Source organism: Cloeon dipterum, chromosome 4 (genome assembly GCF_949628265.1).
Source record: "Cloeon dipterum chromosome 4, ieCloDipt1.1, whole genome shotgun sequence".
Classification (NCBI taxonomy): Eukaryota; Metazoa; Arthropoda; class Insecta; order Ephemeroptera; family Baetidae; genus Cloeon; species Cloeon dipterum.
In genome coordinates, this window is record NC_088789.1 from 33,093,479 (window position 1) to 33,119,899 (window position 26,421).

Sequence of the window (26,421 nt, forward strand, 5' to 3'; positions counted from 1 at the left end):
CAAGGGACAAGTAATGCAAATTATACGTCACAATATATTGACCTAAACTTATTGCTTCTTTTCGCGCATTTTCAAGTGACGGTTTTTTCGCGCCATATACTTGACCAGACACCACTTTTTCGCGAACTTTTTCTTAAGTCTCATAATTGTTCCAGTGGATCAAAGTTGAGGAAAGAAGGATTTTAATGGTAGCATATTTAGGGAGTACAAATAATAATTAGTAATATTGAGAAGCTTTTGAAAATGGCTCGGCCAAGCGGCTGAAAGGGCACGGCGACGGCAGGGACACGTCAGAAATCGTTCCCGGTACTGCGCGGACTGTAAGTAACAGGGAGCAGCGGGCATACCACTGTCAGTATAGTAGATGAGGACTTTAAATAAGTGAATGTCTTAGTTGTCCTAAAGTTGCTTTATTAATTGCTTGCGTACAGTGTTAAGACGAATTTGAGTAGGAAAGAAACTAGAGATTAATATATTTACAATTTCATCTGCAAGTTGCAAGATGATTTTAATTTTATACTCCTTGATTGTGCGTGTTTCTTAAATTTATTGTATCACAAAACTTACAACGTAAAAGTTTTATCATCACTGCGCAACTTATAGGTTCTGTTGCAGTGAAAAGTTTCCGCTGGAGCTTTTGAAACTTTGAGGGAATCCTTCTTATGTGGTGCCCCACCTTCTGCACGGTTATTTTCACTCTTCAACTTCTTGAGGCTGCTCCTCTTTTTATAACGTTTGACCTTCAATTTACGTTTGAGCTTGTTGCGGAGAATCTTATTTTTTCCGTGGCACTTTGGCAAGTGTTTCTTCAAAAATCCGGCGCAGAGCAGCGTATTCATGCACTCTGGACATTCGTGGTTCACGTGCTTGTCCATTTTCAGAGTTTCCACGGGCTGTTTGCAGTAGGAACACACCATCCACCTGTGCGCCACTTTCTCGTGGCGTTTCAGGTCGCTCAGGTTGAAGAACACCTCAGCGCAGGTAGGGCACTCGATTATCTTCACCGCCAGGTGATTTTTGCTCAAGTGCTCCACAAGGTTGGTGCAGACGTTGCTCTTGAAGTCGCACGAATGACAGCGGAAGACGTCCCCTTGCTCGCGGACAACGTGCACCGCGTCGAGGTGGGCGTTCACCTCTTCGTCCGTTTTGAAAATAAAAACGCAGTTACGCACAGAGCATTTCAATGCAATTTCCGGGTGGACCCTGCGCATGTGGCAAATGTAGCAAACGGGGTCGCTGAACGACGCGTCTGCGCAGTACTGACAATCGTACTTGAGCGGCGGCTTATGCGTATTTTGGTGGAAAATGCTAAAATGCATCTTTTTCTTGATTTCAGTTTCAAAGTACTTGAAACAAACGTTGCTTTCGCACTTCTTAATCATCAGGTCTTTGTGGGCTCTCTCCAGGTGAGTGAACATGTAGCGTCTCATTTTACCGCAGAAGAAGCATTCCGTTTTTAGATTCTCGTCCCCTACTGAAGGCTCTGGTAGGTTCATATTGTCCAATTTTACCCAACATTGGTCAAGCTTTCCTCCTGAAAATGGCGGTTATTAACCCATTTTATTGGTCGTGTTTAATTATTTATATACCAAAGAAGAGTTTTCGCTGCACGTTTGCTGTTCCTTTGGAATCAAAGTCGTCCGGCCACCACGCCTTGGTCTTGGATTGGACGATGCTCGAATTTTCTCTCAGAAACCTTCATAACATTTTAAAAATCATTAGTAGAGCAGGAGAATTTATATAAAACCTTCAAAACATTCCCGAAATAATCATCAACCGCAAAGACACGCAATTCAAACCTTCACCCAGCATGTCCCATGGGCTATGAGCTCAACGGGTCCCATAAAAACACCATCAGAGGAGCTCTTGGGTCCAATGTGGCCATCTTTTCGCCTTCCGCACCGAGATCTTTGATTGAAACGCCAGACATTCGTCCCTAAAGCCGCTGGAAAGGTGCGAAAACCAGCAAAAGGCGCCTTCTACCAGCCCGTTGAGCTATTTGAGCATTTCGAGTCACTAAACCAACCGCCTTTTGCCATCTTTGACATGGTGTTAAATCCCCAAACTGCTCAAATATCTCCCGAGAATGCCTTAACAATGCGAGCCAATGGTTTCTACTTCTACAAACTCAAATCAGAAATTCTAAAGCATATTACTGTGCCTGCCAGATGCAGTAGTAGCAAATAACTTGCTGGAGCTGCCCTTCCAATTCCATAAAGTGCTTCCGGCAGACGATATAATGCCACCGCCGCAGGTTCGTCATGTTCACCTGGCTGCTAGGGATGGAGCCATCCGCCGCTGGGAGTCTACATATAATGCAGAGCGGCGTTTTTCCGGCGAAAATACTCATCGAAATGGAAAACGGGTGCAAAGCAGCCTACAGAGCAGAGGGAGGTGAGTTCGGAAAAGTTCCACAGTCACATGTGTGGCGTCAGTGGCAACTCAGGCGTAGTTGGCGTGTGGGGTGTAAGAAAGGGAGTCGCAGTCTCTAGTGGTACGCAGCTGGTTTTTCATGGGTTAAAGCGTTCTTTTAATGTAAACGACACTTTTTATTGAAAAATATTAAATAATTTCAGGTTTTTGTAATGAAAAAGTTTGTTTTATTAATGATTTGATGGTCATCATTCTGTACTCCTGATTGAAGTCCTTAAAATGACGTCTATACAATTTGGAGCAAACCGCGGGAAAAAGGGAAAAACGATATGTACTTTATTGATAATAATTCACATAATTCAATAGAAATTCAAACTGAACAAAAATGAAAGTGCTAAATCTGTATCTGACTTTCTGATGGCATAATTTCGATTTAATTTAGCCGTAGCACTGGTTTCCGACTTAACGCTCCTAGCGGCTGAGGGCTGAAACAGACATCACACCACGCATGATCAAGTAAAAACCACTTCATTCATTAAAGAGCGTCTATGACGAAGTTTCTGAGCACTCCAATCGATTCTTGAGGGTCGAATTAGGTAAAGTGGATGTTTTCTCCGTTTAAAAAGTGCAGCGGGACGTGCGGACTTTTTTTCCCGCCAAAACAATATGAACGTATTTGTGAGAGCTGCGCACGCGTGAGAGCTGGTTTGAGCACTTGCAGAGAGACCACCTGTAACGAATGACTTCTTTGTCACATCCCGCCAGCTCTGACGCATGCGTAGCTCTCGCATTCATATAGTTTTGGCGGGAAAAAAGTTCGCACATCGCGCTGCACTTTTTGGTCGGTAAAAATATCCACTTTACCTAATTCGACCCTCAGGAATCGATTGGTGGGCTCAGAAACTTCGTTAGAGACGGTCTTTAAGCGTTATGATGAAATTCTTCGTTTAGCCTCTTATTATTTATAAATTTCAACTGCCAAATGTGCTGAATTTCTAATTTCTGGGTTCCAAAATCATAATAAATACACTTTGAAATAATTTTTTAACATGGCTTCTTCGTGATATACTCACTTGCACATAAATTATAATGTATTTTTTGGCTTAGGAGTGATGAAAATAAAACTGCAAGGGTTTGTAGATCAAGTTACATGGCGTAAAATGCTTTATTTAATTTTTTGCTTGAAAAGTGTTCGGCGCAGAGAGTACGACGACAGATAAAATGCGGTTAGTGAAGCACAATTAATTATCATTTATTTTCGATACAATTTCCATCGAGGGGGCGCAAAGAAAGGGGTTAATAGAGACTAATCACAGCAAAAATAATACTCTATGATCTATACGAGAAGCGAGAAAAAGCATAGGGGGCGCTGATTTTGAATCTGGCGCCCCTCTGATTGTCTAGGGGTGGGTTGGGGGTTGGGGGGCGAAGGTGAGCCGAACACGAGTGGGCGACACACCGAAACATCGAAACACGTGACGAAAATGCTTGTTTTGGTTGAGATTCGAAATGTTTTAGAGTTAATTGCGTCTGTTAAATGTATAACGGAAAGAGAGAAGTAATAATTAGAGCAGACAGATTGTGTCGTGTACGTGGTTACATTCACATTGATTTATTTAATAATGATTTAATTCGAATATATATAGTAGTATATAATAGCTACGTACTAATTAATCTATGTATAATATATATATTTAATATATATTCTGTATGTATATAAATGTAAATATAGTTAAATAGCGCGATTCAATTAATGTGTATTGAGGTAATATATCAGCGAGTACGTTGCGAGTATTTACAACGAAAACCAAACGACGACACCGATTAGCTGCAGCAAAGTATAATAATTATTATGTATATATCATTTTTCCAACTCTGCTTCCCTCACAATATCAGCAGAGCGTCGGACGAACGGACAAAATGAGAATTCGAAACGAAATAAACAAAAATGCAAAAATCGAGCGGCCTCTCATTCGGGACGAAGGTAATTCGCAGTCTTTTCGGGGCAGTGGCGACAAAACGAGAAGAAAATAAAAATATTAATACTCTATATAATGCAGCAGTAGAGGAATGCTTTTGAACCGAGAGAGGACGCCATTTGCACGGCCACGCCCCCCGGCAAGATTTTCTTCGTGGTGGGGAGGCGTGGCCACCCCAACGTCCCCGCCGGAGGGAGGGGTGGGGGGTAGAGGGCGTGTGTGGCACATCGAAAGCTTATTTATGTTTGTACTGCGGGGGTCGTGATCGCTCCCTCGGGGGGGTTGGTGGGGTGGGGGTTGGCGGGGCCGTTCAAAAGCACTTCTTGGAGCAGCCGCACTTGCGCACCATGTCGACGTCGCGCATGTAGCGGGTGCCGTCGTTGCAGATGAGCCGCACCTTGCGTCGCTTGCTCTTGCGCGGCCGACAGCAGCCGCCGTCGCAGCCGCCGCCCTCGCACCGCGCCAGCCGCAGCGGCTTGCGCGATCGGCAGCCGTTCTCCACATAGTAGTCCAGCGACTGCTCCTTTCGGCACGCGCCACCCATTGGCGCCACCGTCGCTGACTGCATCGTCACCGGCATCACCGATGCTGCTGTCAACAGAAAACGGTTGGTTCAGGCATTTGCTGTGTTTAAAAATGGTTCCAACGGTCTGCGCATGCGTTGTTAAGTTGAAACAGTTGTTAAGGAACTTGTTGCAGGCTACTGCGCATGTGCAGGATGCACAGAAATCTACTGCGCAATGGAAATGTAAAAATATTAAAGAGCATGCGCTGTAGAATTCTAAGCATTCTCCGCATGCGCAGAAGTTTTCTACGTATATTTTGGCATGCGCAGAAGACTTCTACGCAGTTTTGGCATGCGCAGAGAGTCTCAAAAGCAAGCAGGTGATACTTGTACTTGGCTAGACCAGCAGATATGAAATTGAAAATTTTAAAAACCAGAAAGTTAAACCGCGAAAATACAAATAGTTCCAAGAAACTTACGAATCTCGCAGAACTGGCCCTTCCAGCCCTTGTCGCAGATGCACGAGTAGGCCGGCTGTTGCGCGGAGCTCCTCGGGGGCACGCACTTGCCATGGCGGCAGCGGTGAGCGTCACACGGGGCACCTGACGATCCCAGTTTGGCTGCCATTCGCTCGAAACTGAGGAAAATGAGACGATTCAGACGCAAAAGAGAAGGATTCGGACAAACTGACCTGGACTTTTTGGCCTTGAGCAGGTCTTCTGGCTGGGCTCGTGGCTCCTCAAGGCCGCTCACTTCAAAGGAGTCCTGCAGGCTGGCGCATCCTGGCGTGATCTTGTGCATTCGTGCCGCGTTGCCGAAATCGACTGGCTTCCGGTTGATCCAGATGTCGAGGAGGCAGCCGCTGAAGCTGGACAGGTTGCGTAAGTGCCACTGCTGGAACGCCAGACGACCCTCCTGTTGAATAATCGCACGGCATGAGACACAAACCAAAGAGCATAAAACCCCAGATGAAACGGTGAAGGTCAGAAAGGGTATTTACCTCTGAGGGAACACCACCAAGGAAGAGGGGCGAGGTGAGGTGCAGGAACTCCTTGTCGCCTTCGTTGATGATTGAACGCGCCTTGCCGTGGTCAACGCGAAGGGTGAAGTTCTTGCCCTCGACCAGAAGCTCAGCGATATGTGGCTTTCCGTCAGCGACCTGCTCGTAACTGTACATGGTTGACACGGGGTGGTTGCCCACGTCGAAACTAACCTGAAAAACGGAAACACAGTCAGGGTAATGTAGAACTCCTGGGTCACCAATTTGGTTGGTTTGAATATATCAGGGGTTAAAAGAGTTAAAAAAGGTTCGAACGGTCTGCGCATGCGTTCATAGGTTTCATCAGTCGTTGAGGAGCATGGGGCAGGCTACTGCGCATGTGCAGGACGCACAGGAATTTACTGCGCAGGGAAAACGTAAAACTATTTAAGGCCATGCGCAGAAGAATTCTACTCATTATTGGCATGCGCAGAAGACCTCTACGTCTCCTGGGAATGCGCAGAAGATCTCTTCGCATATTATATATAGGTTTACCCGTACAGCACAAATTAACTTACCCTGATTCTGCCGTGGAAGAGCTCAACTGCAAGGTGTTGCTGCTGTTCGCCGTTGTAGAGCAAAATGCCGCTGGGATGAGTGGTGGTGAATCGCAGCGTGGCATTCGCCGAAGGTCGCGTGCTGAGCGGCTCCAGTTCCACGAAGCTAGCGTTGTGGCGCAGGGACACGCTGGTCAGGTACTCGCAGCGCTTGCCTGAGTACCCTGAGGCACACCGGCAAACGTATTCCGCCGACGTCATGTCCGGCTGATGGCAGATGCCGTGTTTGCAGTCGTGCTGCTGACACGGCGAGGTTGCCGGATACAGCATCGCAACCATCGGGCTCACCTGGGAAATGAAAACGGTTAGTTTGGTGAAAGACCGCTGGTAAGAGGGGTTTAAGATCTCTGTTGTTCCTGGTAAGTTGTCCCGAACTCGTCGCAGTTAAGAACTTCCCGACCCAACCGTTGGTGTCGCATCGGTCGTTTTCAGGGTTTTCTGGGCAAAACTTACTTGAAAGCAGCAACAAAACCTTACAATTAGGCGGCTTCTGATTGGTCAAATACGACCGACGCGACACCAACGGTTGGGTCGGAATGTTCAAAACAGGTAGCAACTCCATTTGTGGAGAATTCTTTGGTGTTCACCTCGCAATATCGTCCAGAGAAGTCATTGGGACAGAGGCAGGAGTAGCCGGAGACGTGGTCGACGCACGTGCCGCCGTTCTGGCACATGTGGTTGACGCAGTCGTCGACGTCCACGGTGCAGTTGGCACCGCTGAAGCCAGGCAGGCACTCGCACGCGTACGAGCTGCCGTTGTTGACGCAGCGAGCCCCGTTGGCGCACGGATTCATCTCTTTGGTGCAGAAATCGATCTTCTTCTCGCAGTACTTTCCTAAATTTATGGTGTTAGAAAAGGGATTTTTCTGACTATAGAAACACAAACCTGTGAAGCCTGGCTTGCAGAGGCACGAGTAGCCCGAGACAAGGTCCACGCAGGTGGCTCCGTTTATGCACTTGTGAGCCAAACACTCGTCAATGTTGCTTTCGCACCGCTCACCAGTGAAACCTGAGAAAAAAAAGACATCTATGGTCAGAAATACTGTCTTTGACGAAGTTTCCGAGCACGCCAATCGATTCCTGAGGGTCGAATTAGTCAGAGGAGATGTTTTTTCCGGTAAAAAAGTCCAGCGCGACGTGCGAACTTTTTTTCCCGCCAAAAAATATTAACGTAAATTCGAGAAATGCGCATGCTTCAGAGCTGGTTTGAGCACTTGCGGAGAGACCACCTGTACGAATGACTTCTTTGGCGCATCCAGCCAGCTCTGACGCATGCGTACTTCTCCAAAATTCGTTCATATTGTTTTGGCGGGAAAAAAGTTCGCACGTCGCGCTGGACATTTTGGTCCGAAAAAATATCCAGTATACCTAATTCGACCCTCAGGAATCGATTGGTGTGCTCAAAGACGGTCTTTAACGTTCGTATCGCGGAAATTTGGCCGATCCCTAGCCCCGCCCACTTATTATATCCCTCCGAATCGCGCGCACGAGTCAGCTGATCGAAGTGATGTTGAATTCAAGTTATCGGGGAGCCAATTTCCCTTCAATACAAAAGTGGGCGGGGCAATGGACCAGCCAAATTTCCGCGGCACGCCTTTTTAAACCAAAATAAATCGCTTTTTGGCGGTGTCAGAACTTACCCTGAGGGCACTGGCAGGAGAAGCGTCCTTCCTCGAGGACGAGACAGACTCCGTCGTTGCGGCAGGGGTGTCCGAAGCAGGCGTCGATCATGTGTTCGCAGCGCCGGCCGTGGAAGCCCGGCGCGCAGGCGCACTCGAAGGCGCGGCCGGGCGCGCGGCGGCACGTGCCACCGTTGGCGCACGGGAAGCGGAAGCAGGCGTCGCACTTTGCCAGCACGGCCGCCTCCACCTTTCCGGAGCAGACCATCAGCTCTGGCGGCGCCGTCAGCAGCAGCTCGCTGCGCGCCATCGCGGGCTCCGAGCACTTGGCGATTCCGGGCTCCACGAAGTCCCGCTTGATCCAGTCCGACAGCCAACGCAACGAGCAGTCGCAGTACCACGGATTTGCGCCCAGAGCACTGCAAGAATGCGATTTTAATCGAAAGAATAATTAATTCCAATTATAAAGACACCCAGGAATCGATTGAATTTTTAAAAAATGTGGTTTAATGGGTCTTTTAAATTATTTTAAATAAAAAATGGACGATAATTCCTTACATGTGCGTTAGGGAATGCAGATCATCAAAGGTTCCGTTTTGCATCTGCGAGATGTCATTTCCGTGGAGCGAACTGTATGAAAATTAAATAATTAAAAATGCTAAAATTTGGTGTATATGTCAACTTACATAATCCTCAAAGATTTGAGACCGCGCAGGGCGTGCTGTTCAATGCACTGAAGCTTGTTGTAACTCACAATCCTATTTTAAATTCGTTTTATTATTTTTATTTTAAAAATAAATTTTTTCCAGGCACTCACAAAGTCGCCAACTTGGCAAGAGCAGTAAACGCGTGGTCTGGCAGCACTGTTATCATGTTGTTGCTCAGGTCTCTGTGAAAATTAATTTTTTATTTTAATTCAGAATATAATTTTGAACAATTTGGAAATATTCTAATTTTTGCCAATATTGAAATCGTCATATCTCAGGTTTGAGCCAACAGAATTCCAAAAACCGCACACCGTTTGACTCGTCTAAACCTCCCCTAGAGAGCTGATGGGTTTTGGGGGTGATCTGATCGCTCACCTACCTCAAAATTTGCCTTTTTTCATCCCCCATAGCGAAAATACCGGAAAATGCAATGAAATTTCTGATTTCTCGATATTTAAATGCACGGGGTAGGACAAGGATAAGGGTTGATCACCCTCAAAACCATTTGGCTGTCTAGGGGAGGTTGAGAGGCGTCGAACGGTGTGCAGATTTTGCAATTCTGACAATTAAAACCCGAGATTTGACGTTGAAAATATTTTTCTCGATTTTTGGCTAAAATTGTCTTCACCAAATCTCGAGTTTTCACTGTCATAATTGCATAAATTACCCACCATTTGACTTATCTCAACCTCCCGAAGATAGCCGATGGAGTTTGGGGTAGATTTTTATTTATTTTTAAGGGTTGTGATCATAAGTGCACTGCGACGCGATTTTTATCGTTACTTGAATGCAGAGGGTGTAAGGGGGATGAGGGTTAATCACCTTCAAAACCCATCGGCTGTCTAGGGGAGGTTCAGACGAGTCGAACAGTGGTTAATTTTTGCACTTCTGACTTTTCGGACGTGAGATTCGGTGTCAACAAAATAGCAAAAATTTAATTATGGTTCCGGGCGATCAATTGGTTTTAAAAAAATCCTGATTGAAGACATGCTGGACTAATTAGACGGTTAATAACGATTTTCATTGTTGTGTAATAGTAACTTACAGGCGTGTCAAGTGCTTCAGGTGTTTCAGCTTGTCCGGCTCCACAGATGTAATCATGTTTGTGTCCAAGTATCTGTAATTACAAATTAATATTTTTTAAAAATTAAATACTTGAAAAGAGGCCTACTCAGATCTTGAAATACCGCATGTTAATGCTATGATAAATGGATTTAACGGATACGAAACGAGAAATTTTTTATAGACAAAAATTTATCGTTTTAAATAATTATTTAGAGCTGAAAATTAATAATTATTACAGGCATTTTAATTTGATTAAAAGCACTAGAAGGTACACAAAAATCTTTAAAATCCATTATAATTAAAAATAAACAGTTAATTTTTTCCGAATATTTTTCTATGAAATTAAATTTAACAAAATGAATAAAATCCAATAAATTTTTTTTGATTTTTTTTCTCCACTCAAAATACAAGATGGAGCACGCGCAGAACTACCACCGGCCTGGAAACTGATTTTCAGATTTTTCGCACCCATAGAAAAATTAAAATTAATTTTTTACACTTTTTCGGCTTTGCACTGATATGGTTTAATTTTTGTCAAAATTCAGCCCTTCGTCCGATAGTCGACCACGACCTCTCATCGGACACGTCTTGGAAAGGGCTTTGGCCTGGGGTACCCTAGCGACCTTTTTCAGGGTACCCCGACCTGAGATTAGGTCCCGGACTGATTTTCAGCGGTTTTTCTAGCGGCATCGCTTATATTTTGGTCAATTTCTGCCTCGACGAATAATTATTTCTCTTAAATTAAAATTCTCAAACTCACAATTCAGTTGTCTCAGGTGGAAGGTTGTCAGGGACGGCGGTGAGGTTGGCGCGCGAACACCGGACGACGGTGCCGGCGCACGAACAGGCCGGCGGGCAGTAGTCGGCGCCGAGGCAGCCGGCGTCGCCAGCATCGGCGCCGCACTTGAACTCGTGCGACGCCGCCTGCGCCAGCGCGGCGCCACGCAGACGCAGCGGCGCCGAGCACCTTGCGCCGGTGGAGGACGCGTCGGCGCCCCAGCGGCGCCGCAGCCACTCGCCCAACCACGCCAGGTGGCAGTTGCAGTTGAACGCGTTACCTTCCAGGTTCCTAAAGGTCACAAAATTCAATAAATAAATTTAATTTAATTTCTTTGGTTTCCACTAACAGGGTCTGGAGGGAGTCGAGGTGTTCGAAGGCGCCGGGGGCAACGCACGCCACCTGGTTGTTGTCCAGGGCAAGGTGCTTCAGGCTGTTCAGCCCCTGGAACGACTTCTTGCTGACCACGCTCAGCCGGTTCGACGAAAGCAGCCTGAAATATTAATTAAGTAAGAAAAATTGTATGATAAAACTAAAAATTAAAACGAACAGTTCGTTTAGCTTGGCGCATCCTTCAAACGCGTGCGGCTCCACGGCGCCGATTTTGTTTCTGCTCAGGTCGAGCCTGCGAAGGTGCGGCAGCCCGCCGAACAGACCGTCGCCACCAACTTCTGCCAGCTCGTTGTCGTGCAGCAACCTGAAAAATGTTCAATTTTAACAATTTTTCGAATTTATTCCTGAAAAAAATCAGCAAAGTTGCGAGTTTCAAAGCAAGAGCCAAGCAATCGACGCGTTCAATCACGGGAACGTGTATATTTTCAAGTCAAAAACCAAATCCGGCCCATAGGTGAATTTAATAAAAATAAATAAATTAAAAACTTTCAAATAAAACAGATTTTAGGGGCGTTGGCCGTGGCGGGGAAAGGCGGAGGCTGCACATGTACCTAAAAGACGCGGAATTTTAAACTCTGCGACCCATAGGGGCAGAGTTATTGATTTTTAAAGTAAAAAACCGTTATGTGACACTTGCCAACTATCGTTTTCGGGGCCCAGGCGGGGCCCTTTGGGCCGGACGGCCCCAATTTTAGTACCAATCGATGCCGCTCGGTGAGGTGCATCCGCTCGTGTGCGGTTTTCCAAAATCAGACCATTTTTCGAATTACTACGAATTTTTTTCGGCATAATTTTGGGGAAAAAATCAAATTTCCATTTTTATTTTATTTTAAATATCCCCGAGTTTTCCCGGTTATGCCGTCTAGCTATCTGCGATAGGAATTACTTAAGTTTCACTAACTTTGAACACTTAGTTATATTTACAGAAGAGGAAATTTGCGTATTTTCGACAATTTTCTGCTCCCAGTCACCACATCTCGCGATTGGGGAAAAAATTCGACAAACCCTTTGGTGGATTGACGCGAAATTCATCTAGGAACATTTTAAGACCATATACGAGTCGATCAAAACAAAATCCCGGGAGGAGATATATTTTAAATCCTGAAAAAAGTGATTTTTGCACCTTTTCCGTAAGCTTAGCATTAAATCCAAAATTCATCATTTTTTCAAAAAGGCAGACACTTGAATGATCTTAACAACTACATTGCATGCGTAAGACCACCACCGGTCTGGTAACCGATTTTTAGATTTTTTACTCCCATAGAAAAATTAAAATTAATTTTTTCCGGTTTTTCGGCTTTGTGACGCTTAAAATTCTGGTTTTATTTTGGTTTTATTTTTTTTAAAATTCGGTCGTTCATCCGATCATCGACTACGCCCCCTCATAAGACACGTCTTAGGATGGGCTTTAACCTGCGGTACTCAAATGACCTTTTTCAGGGTACCCCGCAACCTGAGATCCGCTCCGAGGCAGAATTTTTTTGTTTTTCTGTACTTTTGAGCTCATATTGCGATACTTATTGTTAGCGACGATTTAAAACCCTTGTCTTTCACCGACCTTCCTCAGGTACGCGACCTGAGGACTATTTTGCCAGCGCCGTCGTTTATATTTAAGCCTTTTGGTCAATATCGTCGCCTTGACAGACATTATTTGCCAGATTGGGTGGAAGATAATTGATTTAATTACAATTCTGTCGTGTGTTGGGGGATGTCGCGGGGCACGGTGGTCAGCCTCATGCCGGAGCAGTCGACGACGGTGCCGATACAGCTGCAGCCGACGGGACACGGCACGTCCGAGCCGCACTCCTCCACCACCGCCTTCTTTGCCGCGTCAGAACCTGCCAGAGGAGAAAAATAATAAATAATAATTAAAAAGAATTAAAATGTCTTACACTTCATTTTGTCCTCCTGCATAGCCTCCAGTTTCTTCCTGAGCATCCTCTTAGGCGAGTCGCAACGCACGCCGGACGTCTCGATCGGGTTTTTGCGCAGGTAGTCGGCCAGCCACAGCAGCCGGCAGTCGCACACGAAGGGATTGCGCGCCAGGTGTCTGAAAAAGGACTTAAATCAGGGTCTGGAGGGGAAATTCCAGGGTTTGAATAAATAGGGAGGAATTTTCAGGGTAAAATCAGGTCTTATTCCATCTAAATAGCTAAGGGAATCAGCTCAGGGTAAGTAGGGGAATGCTTACAGGGCCTGGATGTTGTGCATTGACGAGAAGGTGCCATTGCGCAGAGAACGGATCTTGTTGTCGTACAGCGACCTGAAAATGCAAAATTTAATTTAAGGAGAAGTAAAAGAATGAAGACTCACAGCAAGCTTAATGAATGCAGGTCTTTGAAAGCGTCCTGACGGATGCAGGAGATCTCGTTCGCATTCAACAACCTGAAAAAGGGGAAAAGTCAGAGGTGTTAAATTAAAAATAATAGGGGTAGTAACTAACAGGAGTTGCAGGTTTCCGAGCCCGTGGAAGAGACCGGCAGGCAGTTCGTTGATTTTATTGCCGTACAAAACCCTGGAGGTGTAAAATTTCGGTTATTTCAAAAACCCTGAAGGGTAAATTTCTAATTACTCACAAAGAGGTAAGACCCTTCAGCCCTTGGAAAGCGTCAGGTGCGATCCTCGCGATTTTATTGTTGCTCAGGTCACTGAAAAGAATAAAATTTATCATAAACACACATAAACCCTGAGCTCAGGGTGACTCACATCTGGGTGAGGCGTTTGTAGGGGGTGAATGCGCGTGCCGGGATCTCCGTAATGGCATTGTGCTCAAGCCGCCTGATATTAAGGGAAAAATTAGCTGTGAAATGTCCAAATTGATAAGCCTTACAGTTCCGTGACGCCGTCGGGGAGGTGGGTTGGCACCCTGGCGAGACCCTTTTCGCGGCAGTCAACGATTCCCTGATCGCAGCGGCACGGATGCGGACACTGCGCCTCGCCAACGCACTCGCCGCCCGTCTGACGCTCCACCAGCCCGCTGCACTTCAACTCCTAATTGTAAGAAGGGAAATTTTAGTGACCTGAGTTAGGGGAAGGGCAGAGGCCTTTCCAAATTGGCTTAAATATTTGTGCTTAATTTTTACATTTGACTTCAAAGATAGGAAATGAAGATTTGTTGATAAGAAAAAAATAAAATGGCTATTTCAAAATGCTGATTCCAAAATGGCGGCTACTTAAAGTTCGTCTCAAAAGGCCTCCAAAATTCAATATTTTGATGCTTGATGTTTGATTTTTAATATTTTTCATCAATTTGAGTAAAAAATAGATTTGAAAAAAAAGGTTGAAAGCTCCTTTAAGGCAAATTTACTCTCTATCGAGCCGAGATAAATTTCTGACCTTATCATGCAGCTCGACAAGGGGCTGTCCCTTGAGCGGGTTGGGCGCGAAGCAGCGCGCGTACGGCGCCAGTTGCTGGTTGCGTTTGAGCCAGCGCGCCAGCCACGACAGGTGGCAGTCGCAAATCAGGTTGTTGTCGCTCAGTTTCAGGCTGCGCAGCCGGAAGAGCGGCTCGAACACGTCCTTCGGAAGCGACGTCAAATTGTTGTTGTTCAACGTCCTGACAAAAACAGGAAATTAATAAATAAATAAATAAATAGAAATAATGTGTGAAATCCTGTTTTAATTTTTTAAAAAGGTTACTTACAGGACTTCAAGGCTGTTCAGGGCCTTGATTGCTGCCTCGTCGACGCAGGTAAGCTGATTAAACTCCAGTTGTCTGATAAATAAAATTAATTAATTTTAGATTTAATTTAAAAAATTAAAACTCACAAGTTTTTGAGCGAAGTGAGCCCCCTGAGGAGTTTCCGACCGACGCTGACCAGCTGGTTGTGGCTCAGGTCCCTGAAAAAATAAATAAATTTGAATTTTCGGCTATAAAAAAATTTCTGGTTGGATTTATGTAAATCAAGGGTAAAAAGGAATTTATCTGTGGGGAAACTCACAGTCGGAGGAGGTCTGGCGAGCTGGAGAAGAGCATGTCGGGCAGGTGGCGCAGCCTGTTGTGGCTCAGCCGGCTGGAAATCGAATTGCCGTCAGTCGGATTGTGTGATTAGAGAAGCGGCAAGACGAGCGAGAGGTCACGCGCCACTTGATCTTTCTCTAGCTCTCGCAGCGAAATTAAAAAAAAAAGGAAACAACGCCGTGCCTTAATCAGAACACGGCAGACAGGCAGGCAGGCAGGCAGGTAGAGGAAAGGTGAAACCTTCAACCTTCCACCCCCTGATCACCTTTCCGAATTCTTACCTCCTGTTTTTCTTTTTTCTTTTTTATAACCACTCGACCGATCGAGAGATAGAAAATAAACAAGACAAGTTATTAATCGGCTTTGTGAGAGTGCTGTTTCGAGGTTGTAATTATAGAGGAGAATTCTCGACAAATTAATTTTTCGTGCACTATGAGGATTTATTTTTTTTTTAAAAAAAAGACTGGATTGAGGTAGAATAAAAAAGTTAACGACAAAAATGTTCTAAATTAAATGCTGAACAAGTTTGCCTGGTGACTAACCTCGTGGGTCAAAGGTCAGGGTCTTAAATTTCAGGAGGAAATTTAAAAAAAAAAATTTGGCAACCCTAGAAATTTGAATTTTGAAAATTCAAAATAGCCAAAATGTGTGTTTTACACGTGGAAACAACATATAAAAATTTGGTACTATTCGGTTCACCATGGTGTGAGAAAATCAAGGTCAAAGTTAAAAAAGGAGTTTTTTCGTACCCTGAAAATTGAAATTTTTTATTTAAATAAGGAAATTGACCCAAATTTTATTAAAAAATAATTAATTCTAATTTTACAAGTCCATTTTCGGGGGTTGCGACGTCCACCCCCTACTCTCTGAGGGTGGATTTTTTAAATTAAATTAATCCGGTCCGAACTTGGCCTTGTTTGGTGTCTTTTTATATGTTTTCCGGGACGAAAAAATCGATTGTGCACCTAATTTCAACGTATTTCAGAATTATCTCATCAGTTGACGTCATCTCTGCGTTTTGATCAAGCGAGATGAGAGATGAGAGGCAAAAATAATAATTTATCCTTGGCGATGCGTTCAAGTAACGAACTTTTGTAATTAAGAGTGAAGGAAACTTACATTCGCTCGAGGGCGGCCAAATCGTGGAAGGCGTCCTTCTCGATCGTGTGGATCTGGTTGTTGACCAGGCTCCTGCCGACAACACCCTTATTATCAAAAGGAAATTGCGGAAAAAAGGGGGAGCGAGCGAGCGAGCGAGCGCGCTTTTATCTTTCCGCTCCAGCGCCAGCGCCGGGGGAGAAAAATGGAAAAAAGAGAAAAGAGAAAACTCACAAAATGCGCAGATTGGTCAGACCGTCAAAGTCCGACTCGAAGATCACCGTCAGGTTGTTGCCCTGCAGGTCTCTGTGGATAGAAAAATGCCTTTTGTTTATTTGCTCGTTACTTTTCCCTCCCTCGGGACCCAATTTGCGTGTTTCCCGGATTGAAAATGTTTTAAAAAATGTCTGGCCCCTTTAACGACGCCTGACGGGCTCTGTATTTGTTCCAATTAGTGAGATTTATCCACAGCTAGACCGGAAAAAATAAGAGCTTTCAGAAAATGTGCAATTTGGCCATTTTTAAGCAATTCGGAGATTTCAGGGTGAACCCTGAGCACCCTGATGGTTTTAAAAGGGTCATATTTGGTATTTTCTGAAAGCTCTTGACTTGGCGGTTCCAACGGTGTGCAGATTTCACATTTGGAACCATTACAGAGCCCGTCAGGAGCCGTTAAAATGGCTAGAATTTAATAAAAAAATATAAAAAATTACTGAAATTAAATATTTAAGTATTTTGGACATCTTTTAATGGAATTAAATTGCCTTTTTAAAGCCAAATTAAAATTTCTACAATTTCTTTACTTTATAAAATTAAAAAAATTGCAATTTTCATTTTTCTCTCCGAATTTTTGAATTTTTGGAGAGTACGAAACACAAGCCAGCTCCTGAATTCGATTCCCACGTTTGTATATAATATTGATTTCACTCGTTTGAGCTCCGAAACTCGATATCGTGATCAAATGACGAAATTATTTTATCGAGATAGTCATCAGGGAATTTTCCTTTCAACGTTTCGTCGGTCGGTTCGTTGGCAGAGCGAACAGAAACACGTTTGAAAGTTGGAAAGAAATTAGCCTGGAGCTGGAATTAGCGAGGAATTTCTTTGGACAATTTTTTTTGTAATTACCGAGAAAGCAGTTAGGTTCCCAAGCAGGAAAATTTTCTTAAAAAAAATCTTAATTGATGCCGGAATTCTTATTTAATTTTCCTGGATGGAGCCGCTTTTTGCGCTCCTTGTGACAGAAAAATAAATAAAATGATTGATCTTCCAAGCTCCATCGCTCAAAAAGAATTACGGCAACCCTGACAGGACGTGCGAGGTAACTTTTTAAAAAATAAAAATAAGTCAATTATTTAATTTAGAATTTTTCTGGACTATTTTTTTAAACAAGAAAGTTTTAAAATAATTTGATGCTAGATTTCCATTTAAAAAATATTTAAACGTCAACAAAAAATAAATATTAACCGAAAATTCTCGGACTTTAACCTGCAAACGTTCTCTCAAAGCAAAAATAAAATAAATCATATCCGAAAAATCCGCCCTTTTCGTGTCACATTTTTTTTCTTTCTTTGCTTCGCTCAAAGGAGCATTCCAAGAAGTCGGCGGAATTAAAAGACGCGCGGTGGCTGTTTCTCGAGGGCAGAAATCAAAGAGCGGAATTGCTCGCTTTACGGGCGGGCGGGCGAGCGAAAAGACTCCCTGCTTTTTTGGCCGCAGACCGGCGCTTTGCTGCTTTGAACGCGAGGGATGAAAGGCAGCGAAAGAGGGCGCGTGCGTCCGTGGAAAAAACGCTCTCAGCAGATGCACACATAAAACATCGAGTGAGTTCGTTCCTTCTTTCTCTCTCTCTCGCTCGCACTCACGGAGAAATAAAAAGCTCGCCTAATGCCCCGAGGAATGCGGCGGCCGAGAACGTACGTCAAATTTATGTCTCAGCGTTGAACGCCCAACGCGACAATTTCAAGAAATTTAACAAGTCAGGAAATGGAGAATCACGATTTTTTTTTTAAAATTTAGGGAAATTTTACTCAAAATTAATGATGGGAGAGATCGAGATCTGACGAAAAATAATTTAGTTGTTCGAGAAATTTGGAAAAAATTAGATATTGAACTGTTTTTTTGGGCCTGATTTCATTCTTTTATAGATAAACACTTGCTAAATTTGGCAAACAATCAGTTCCATGAATTGTCATCAATGCAAAAACTTCTTAATTTTTTACCTGTATAAAATACGATGCCAAATTGCTAAAAAGACTGTTTTTTCTCAATTTACATTATAAAAACCTTCATTAAATCGTAATTTTAAATTTTTTAGTGAATTAAAATAGCAAAAAGTTCAGAGCAAATTTAATATTTAAATTGATTAAAAAATTCAATGGATGTAATTTTAATAAAAAGAGGAATAAAAATGTTGCTTTTGCGGCTATACCAAGAAATAAATTTAATAAAAAAATTCATTTATTTCGAGAGGAATCGAATTTCTACAAGTTTTAAATTACAAGGGGAAAAACGGCCGAAAAATAGCGTCGAAAGGAATATTTTCAAGCATATAGAATATTTCATTTACAGTGGAAATGATTGGAAAATAATTGTTTCCTAGGATTTTTAAATAATTTTGAATTTCTGCTCTTGAAATCCGGATTTATTTTTTAAAATTAAATATTTCTACGCACGGATTTTGCAGTGGCAAGATTTAATCTGAATTTAAAGAGCCAAAAATTGAAAATAAATACCAAGGACACTTTCTGAACTGCAGGGTTTGCGAAAACCCGATTTTTTCCTGAAAAAACACTGCCTCGTAAAAAGCTGTTTTTTGCGCACTTTACAGACACACACGAATTTTAATTGAAGATCATAACGGATGTCAAAAAGTAGGGATTTCCAAAATAGCTACTGATTTTACCAAGAGACCGAAAATATAAACACTCTTCGTATTTTCCAAAAGATCTTTTCAAGTGCAAAATATGACTTTTGCGGGGTTAAATTTGGAAATACCCAAACCTGGCGTTTGCAAAATTGGCAAACCCCGATTTTTACAGATATTTCAACAAGAAAAATTCCTGATATATGCGAATGAAGGCAGAAATAAGAGAAAAAAGTTAAAATTTAAATGATTTTTCAAGGAATTAGACCTGTTTGGCAGTTATTTCGAACATGGGGAATTTTTCGCGACCTTTCTTTAGGTGCAAAAAATTTTAAACATTATTATTCGGACGCCAGAAATGATTTTCAATGGAAATATTGATTAAAAATGCAGAAAAACGGACTGGAGCTTAAAAAAAGCACAATGAAATTTATTTCTGCTCGGGATTTCTACATAAGGGAATTTTGCTACAGTAGACAAATAACATCCCTGTAAAGTAGAATAAATTCTGGAAAGGAAATAGGAAGAAAAATGACAATTTTTTTATTTTTTTGGGGTTGAGTGGGGGCTGATTTGCGCCTAGATTTAATTCTTTTGCATTTCAAAGGCGAGTTTTTTCGGATTTTGGAGGATTGAGTATGCCTTCCGACTCACTAGTTGCTGGTTTGCAGAAATTATTCGTCTTGTAGCGATTAAAAAAAAAACGACGAAAAGAGGAGTGGAGCACAATTTCGGGTAGAGAATTAGTTATATAAAATTAAATATGTAAAAATTTTGGTAAACTTAGAATATTAAATTTTTTATTCGATTTTTTATAAAAAAAATATATTAATTTTAATTCACCAGTTGCATAAACTCTAAGTGTTCGAAGCCGCCAATTAACAGATGGCGCCACCGTAGACTTTCGATTTCAAGGCACTTCCGCTGCGATTTCAGACTCAATCTAGCTACTGTGCATTCTTCGATTAATTTGCTATTTTTTGACGCGCTGAAAACCAAAATCGGTTCAGCCAATCGCCGTAGAATCGTGAAAAACTATTTTTTGAAATAAAACAATCTTTTCCAACGTTTCTACGGCGAATGGCTGAACCGATTTTGGTTTTCAGCGCGTCAAAAAAAAAGCAAATGAATTTAAAAAAGCAAAATAGCTAGATTGAGTCTGAAATCGCAGCGAAAATGCCTCAAAACCGCTTAAAACAAAATTTTTAAGAAAGTCTGTGGTCGCGCCATCTGTTGGCGGCTTCAATAACTAAGGGTTTATGCAACTGTTCAATTGCTCTAATTTTTTTTATTTAATTTTTCACGCGGCTGTCGGATCGATTTGCGAGCAGGGTGAGCGCGGCGGGGAATGGGAAAATGATCGCTTGGGGCGCGCAACACGTGGAAGCAAGCGCATTATCCACGGCGACAGCTCTTTCTCTCTTTCTCTCTCTCTGTGCAGCGGCTTTGGGTGCCGTGGCGTTCGGGTCGGACATGTTTCACGGCCGCTGTCGGCTGCCGCTGACACTAATTGGGCCCAAACGCGGCCGAAATCACCCCGAAAGCCTTTCTAAAGATCGCACCGGCCGATAAGAAAAAAAGCACATCTGTTCGTTTCGTAGTTGGTACGCGCGGCGTCATATTTCGAAACGCGCCGTTCGTTCGTTCGATCGATCGATCGAGAAACAATCGCCGGCCGCTGCCAGGGAGAGAAATTCTAATTAAGCAGCTTAATTAATCGCTCGCTCGCTCGCTGGCTGGCTGGCAGGTCGCGTCGCGGGCTGACCTGAAAATAAATAAAAAAAAGAGGATGGGAATTTTCGTTTACGATCGAGCAGCGGAAGGAGGCGGGGGGCCAATTGTTGGTCATTGTTGCAACAATGCCGGGCAATTATCCGCGCGGCGGTCATCCAGAGAGAAAGAGAGAGAGAGAGAGAGAGCAAGAGAGGAAATGGCCTCTCGAGACGTCTCGACTATCCACACACTCGCCCCCATCCGCCTTTTTTAAAACTCAAAATTGAAATTAATGAAACGGGATTTTTTTCATTCAATATTTTTTATAATAAAAGCTCATTTTCACCAGTCAAAATGTTTTAAGAAGCTTTTTAACTGGAAATAAGCGTCGCAGGACCAAAAAATATTTTTTCTAATTTTTTTCCAATAAATTCTATTCAAATTTCGTCTCATTTGTGCATGGTGATAATTTAATTACTTAAAAAAAAACATATTTTGGCTGGACTTAAGCCTTTTTTAACCTTCTTCTTTATGGTTTAAAATTTTTTTACAAAAATTGGCATCGCCTTGACGCGAGATCTGGTCGATTTAATTAAAAATTTAGCAGAAATCTGTGAAAAAATATTTTATTAATTATTTTCAGACATTTCTGGTTATTCAGGAAGACCGACACGACGGAAAACACGCTAAAAAGTCTGTCTATTTTGTTGAAAGAAATTGTAAAAAATTAGTTATTGATTATTTTTAACATTAAATGTTTTTTTAGAAGCTAAAAATTGCCGCAAAAAATTAATTTCGCATATAAAATCTGTTTTTCCACGTTTTAATTATGTCTCTTCTACGTAAAAATGCTTTCAGGAGGCAGAACACTTTAAAAATCCCAGAATAATCCTGATGATTTAAATTTTTGTATTTTCTATTTTTTACACCCCCAATTTTTAGTAATTTCTCGCGCAAGAAATGAATTTATTCCATTTTTCCCTCGTGAAAATCTAAAACTTTCGGTCAGAGTGTCAAAATTTCCTTTCCTGAACAGATTTTTTATTTTAATTTGCCATTTTGATGCCTCAATATCTCTCTGACAATTTTTAAGTCGAGGTCATGAGACAATTTTTTAAAACTGAGGTGCAACTGGATAAAATTGAAAAAATTGCATTAAAAAATAAAGAAAATTTCGAGAAAATCGGCCAAATTTGGATTTTTTATGGCCTGGTCGTAATTTAACTATTAAAACATTTTTAAAAATCATTTTGTGTCCTTCGTCAACCTTTGGAAAAAGCACCTTTTTACGGTTTAGGAAATTTGGACAAAATTGGAGTTGATTAAAAGCGAGATTTTTGCGGAAAACTGTAAATAAATGTTTTTTTTTTTTAATTTTCTACAGACCAAAATAACGGAAAAACAAGCTAAAAAGTCTGCTCATTTTGTTAAAAGAAATTCCAAAATATAAAATTACTTTTTAAAAAGCTAAAAACTGCCGAAAAAATTTGATTTCGTTTATAAAATCTGTTTCACATTTTTAAATTAATTTTCTTCTACAGGAAAATCCCGATTTTCTATTTTTATTTTTTTATAATTGCTTCAATTTACTGTCATGCTGATTTTCTCTCTTTGAATTATTTTATTTAGGTTAAATAATAAAGTTTTATGTTTTTTTTTAATAAAATAGGGCGTGAAATTAAAACAACGAGAAAACTGCTTTAATTTCAAGAAAATAATTTTTATAAAATAAAATCAGGGGAAATTAAGAAGGAACAATTCACTTGGCACCCTTTTCTGACCCTCTCCTGGCTTGTTTTTACTAAAAGTTACAACAATAAACTAGATAATCTACGCTTGAAGGATGGAGCAGCAATAATTTTTATCTCCACCGGTTTTATTCATTGATTTTTGTGCAGCCTTGACCTTCAGCTGGAAAAAGAAAAAGACGGGCCTACAAGACAAAATTCAGGTAAAAGGAAGTGTTTTCAGACATAAAATTCATTTAAAAACAATTATTATTTACGGGAAATCATTTCAAAATGCTGGAATTTAAAATTCCAGGGTCAGGGTTGCTAATTTTCACCCTTTTAAATAAGAAAATTAAAATTTTCCTTAAGAAATGGCTTAAAATGAGGGCGACCCTGGCTGTCAGGGTTAGTTCCTGCGAGCTGCAAAACTGGGGGCTGCGAGGAATCTTTGCGAGCGGCCCACTCGGCATCTCCTTATTTATCCTGAGCAGCTTTTTGGCCGTCCGTCGGGCGCTGAGCCTTGACTCTCGCGACGGCCCCCTCACTTTCTTTCCGTCGCGCCCACGCCCTCCTTGGAGCGCAGGGGCCCCTGGCGGGCCCCCGCCTGGAATAAGGGCCCTGGGACTGCATACTCACATTCTGTGGGCGTCGGTGGGCAGGTCGGGGGGCACCTGCAGCAGCCCCCGGCGCGCGCAGTCGACCACGTTGGCCACGCAGGAGCACTCGGCCGGGCAGCGCACGGCCCCGGCCGCCGCGGGGCCCAGCGCGGCCCACGCCAGCAGCAGCACCACGAGTGCCGCCATCGGCCTCTCACATCACCGACCGCGCCACTCGCACGCACGGGACGCCCAGCTGCTCTCGCAAGTCGCGACCAGCACCGGGAATGCACGCACTCTCGCCGCGACGAGCCGACCGAAAATCCAGACGGCGGACTGGCAACAGCAACAAAACACGACACGGCCGCACCGAGCAACGAGACGCGCACTCACACACACACGCAGACGAGTGTAACTCCAAACTGCGCCGCCCGACAGACTCTCTCCCAGCGCTCGCTCTCTAGCTCGCTCCCACGGTTCAAAGATCAACTCACACCGGTTCTCTCACTTCAAAAACAACCGGTACAAAGTCCAAACTCCTACCGGTTGCTTATAGTAAACAAAGAGCCGCCATATTTTTTATTACAAAATTCTTTTAGAATAGGAATGTTTCCTTCGACTGGATTTTCAGAATAAAAATATTTTTTGTTAATATATGCGTGAAACAGAAATTTCCAGCCGAAAAGGGGGGCGTAACCAAGGGAATTCAACATGGCGGCGCGAACACTGCAGGCAAGAGTGCACCGCTCACTGCTTATAGTGGGCGTGGTACGCCCTCGGTTACCTACTGGTTTTGTAAAGTAAACAAAGAGCCGCCATCTTTTATATAAAAAATTCTTTTAGAATAGGGATGTTTCCTGCGACTAGGTTTTTGGTATAAAAAATATTTTTGATGTGCGTGAAACCAAAATAATGTCAAAACTGCTGAAATTGGCCGCCGAAAAGGGGGGCGTAACCAAGGGAATACTACAATTTGCGGGCGCGAATAGGATTGCCGCTCACGTGATGCACCGCCATATTGTATTCCCATAGTCACGCACCCCCCTCTTCGCCGGCCGATTGGTTTTGCCGCGAAAAATTAATTTTAAATTATTTAAATTCTTGCCGTCACTGTTTTTCGATAGAGGGAAACATCAACTTCACTCTGATAAGATGATTTTCCCCAACAAGGGAGCGTGGAACAATTTTCCGCGACACAAGCAAATTACAATTTAATTCTGTGGAAATTTATATCTCATTGTCAAGTCTCAAAGCACCAGTGAAAATTTATGAAAGACGCATAGATTTTTCTAAATTTTGACTTTTAATTAAATAACTTCAAAAATCCACCGATTTTTAAAAAACAAACTCTGATTAGTAGAACTCGTCAAAGGGCATCGAATGAGCCTCGCAAGGTTCATAGGGCCCGACCCAGACCCTGAAAAAAAATTCGGAAATGTCCATTTTTTTTAAGAGTCTCAAATCTCCGACTCTATTCATCCCGTAGTGCTCAAAAATGAAATTCCATGTTTGAAAGGTAATTTTTCTCCCCCTTTCGCCCCGGTTGCCACCCCCTATAGCCTAGAAATGGTAAAAAAATCATTTTAATTTGCTTTTGAGTTTATTTATTTATTGAAAAGGACCTTAAATTGAGATCAAACTATTTTTTTAAGAAATTGATGGCAACCGGTTTTTTCTGCTTTAATGAAAAATCCGGTGGCTGTGATTTGGGGAGGCGGTGGCGGACCGCACCCCTTTTGCGAGGGGCCGAAAAAAACCGACCGGCGCACACGCGCGCACTCTGTTTAGCGCCAACGACGCAAAAGCAAATATACAGGGACTGGAATTAATTTGCAGGATTAAATCAAAATGGTCCAGCATGAATTTATTTTCTAAAATTGCCATAAATTACATTCTTTTATTTGCTCTACAAATTTAACAGATCAAGATCGTGCGTCGCTGATAAAAAATAAGCGCAAACAAATAATAATTCGTTTCGCATAGATGCAGGCAATGAAATATTTTTCAGCAAATCGATTTTATTTCCTTATATCTAGATAAAAATTAAGAATAAATTTAAAAATTCAAACAAAATTCGATTGAAAATATAATTAGGCTTCTTTTGAGACCAAATTAAATGTTCTAGCTTCATTCGAACATAAGGCTTGACTAATTAATATTTTACAGATTTTGACTTTTTCAAAATTTTGGCCGAAAAAAATTCATTAAAATTCAAAACATGGTCCGATTTTGGAAAACCGAATACGGGCGGATGCTCCTAACCAAGGGGCATCGATCGGTGCCAGAGCCACCACTCTCCGGCCCATAGGGCCCCAGCTGGGCCCCAAAAATGATAATTTTTGAAATGTCGCTAAAAATCACGTTTTTTCGACTTTAAAAATTAATAACTCGGCTCCTATGGGTCGTAGAGTCAAAAACCAAAGTTTTTCAGACTCGCCGAGAAATTCTGCGTCTGTTAAATTCAATCACAGCCCCCTCCACCAAAGCCCCTAACATTTGCGTGATTTTGAAATATTTTTTTTAATTCTCCTATGGACCGTTTGGCGATTGAAACTGCATTTTATTTCATTTCGCATTGAAAAGCGCTGATTTTCGGTATAATTTGCTCTTTTGGTGATTTTCTTCTTCAAATTTCACCTGAAAAAAATTAAAAAAGTCGATGAAAAACAATTATAATGAGACATTTAAATTACTGCGTCTCGTCTTTCGCAATAAAATTCGAGAAGAGATGCTGTGGCGGTTCGTTCGGTTATATAAATATACATTTCGCTTTTGCCGCTCGCTTTGGGTGCGCGTCGCTCCCCTAACGATTCGGAGATATGCCGCTACTGTGCGCCGTGCGGGACAATAAAGAGCAAATTGAATTTAATCCCTTCCGCGGGATTATCCGTCACGTTCGCGGCGGGGGAAGGTCCAGGTGCTGCTCGAGTCATCAGCGCCGCGACGAGTGCCCGCACACGATCCACGCTTTTATTTATTGTTGGTCCCAAACACGAACCACTGTCGCTTTCGGATTTTCTTTTTCCTTTGGAATGTTGATTGCCACTAACAAGGGGCCAGAAAAAAAATACGGTTTTGACGCGCTAAGAGGGAAAATTCTGTGTATATATGTCTTCATTGTGTGCGCGCTGCCGGAGATTATTTCCGTGAAAGGTTTTTTTATAAAGATGATAATGCTGCTGTCGACAAATTTCTCGAATACAATCGGATATTATTGTGTGGTTGCCCTCTTCTCAGCTTTGAAAACGCTCTTTTAAGCTGTTTATATCGACACAATGCTCTAAAATGCGACAAATGTTCAGATTCTCTTAAAAATTGCTTGCTTAAAGGCCTTAACTCGACATAAAAATGGCGCACGCATAAAAAATCAATTGCTAGCGCAGAATAATTCTGATTAAAGAAGCCATGCGAATTAAAAATATTTATGCTCACCTGGTTGTCC

At 42.5% G+C, this 26,421-nt stretch overlaps 2 protein-coding genes across 2 annotated transcripts; both read right to left on the reverse strand.

Annotated features, from left to right (window-relative positions):
• Nucleotides 1-563: 563 nt before the first annotated feature.
• Nucleotides 564-1,496, reverse strand: LOC135943847 (zinc finger protein 780B-like). Its single transcript, XM_065490514.1, has one exon. The coding sequence runs from the start codon at nucleotides 1,494-1,496 to the stop codon at nucleotides 564-566; it is 933 nt and encodes a 310-aa protein (XP_065346586.1).
• Nucleotides 1,497-3,506: 2,010 nt separating this feature from the next.
• On the reverse strand, nucleotides 3,507-23,362 carry sli (slit guidance ligand). Its single transcript, XM_065488251.1, has 30 exons — nucleotides 23,020-23,362; nucleotides 16,309-16,380; nucleotides 16,096-16,167; nucleotides 14,957-15,028; nucleotides 14,784-14,855; nucleotides 14,659-14,730; nucleotides 14,352-14,571; nucleotides 13,846-14,006; nucleotides 13,722-13,793; nucleotides 13,592-13,663; nucleotides 13,459-13,530; nucleotides 13,329-13,400; nucleotides 13,207-13,278; nucleotides 12,908-13,065; nucleotides 12,703-12,853; nucleotides 11,173-11,319; nucleotides 10,972-11,115; nucleotides 10,605-10,913; nucleotides 9,825-9,896; nucleotides 8,890-8,961; nucleotides 8,759-8,830; nucleotides 8,631-8,702; nucleotides 8,094-8,491; nucleotides 7,340-7,462; nucleotides 7,041-7,288; nucleotides 6,415-6,741; nucleotides 5,858-6,070; nucleotides 5,549-5,772; nucleotides 5,337-5,494; nucleotides 3,507-4,943 (listed from the first exon to the last, which is right to left on the reverse strand). Exons 1-30 carry the CDS (start codon nucleotides 23,184-23,186, stop codon nucleotides 4,663-4,665), a joined length of 4,437 nt encoding a protein of 1,478 aa, XP_065344323.1. The 5' UTR covers nucleotides 23,187-23,362; the 3' UTR covers nucleotides 3,507-4,662.
• Nucleotides 23,363-26,421: the final 3,059 nt, after the last annotated feature.

Coding starts and splice junctions, on each gene's coding strand:
- LOC135943847 (XM_065490514.1), bottom strand. CDS start 1,496: ATGAACCTACCAGAGCCTTCAGTAGGGGACGAGAATCTAAAAACGGAA.
- sli (XM_065488251.1), bottom strand. CDS start 23,186: ATGGCGGCACTCGTGGTGCTGCTGCTGGCGTGGGCCGCGCTGGGCCCC. Junction 12,854..12,907: donor GCAGGAGGACAAAATGAAGT/GTAAGACATTTT, acceptor CTCCTCTGGCAG/GTTCTGACGCGGCAAAGAAG. Junction 5,495..5,548: donor CTCAAGGCCAAAAAGTCCAG/GTCAGTTTGTCC, acceptor CATTTTCCTCAG/TTTCGAGCGAATGGCAGCCA.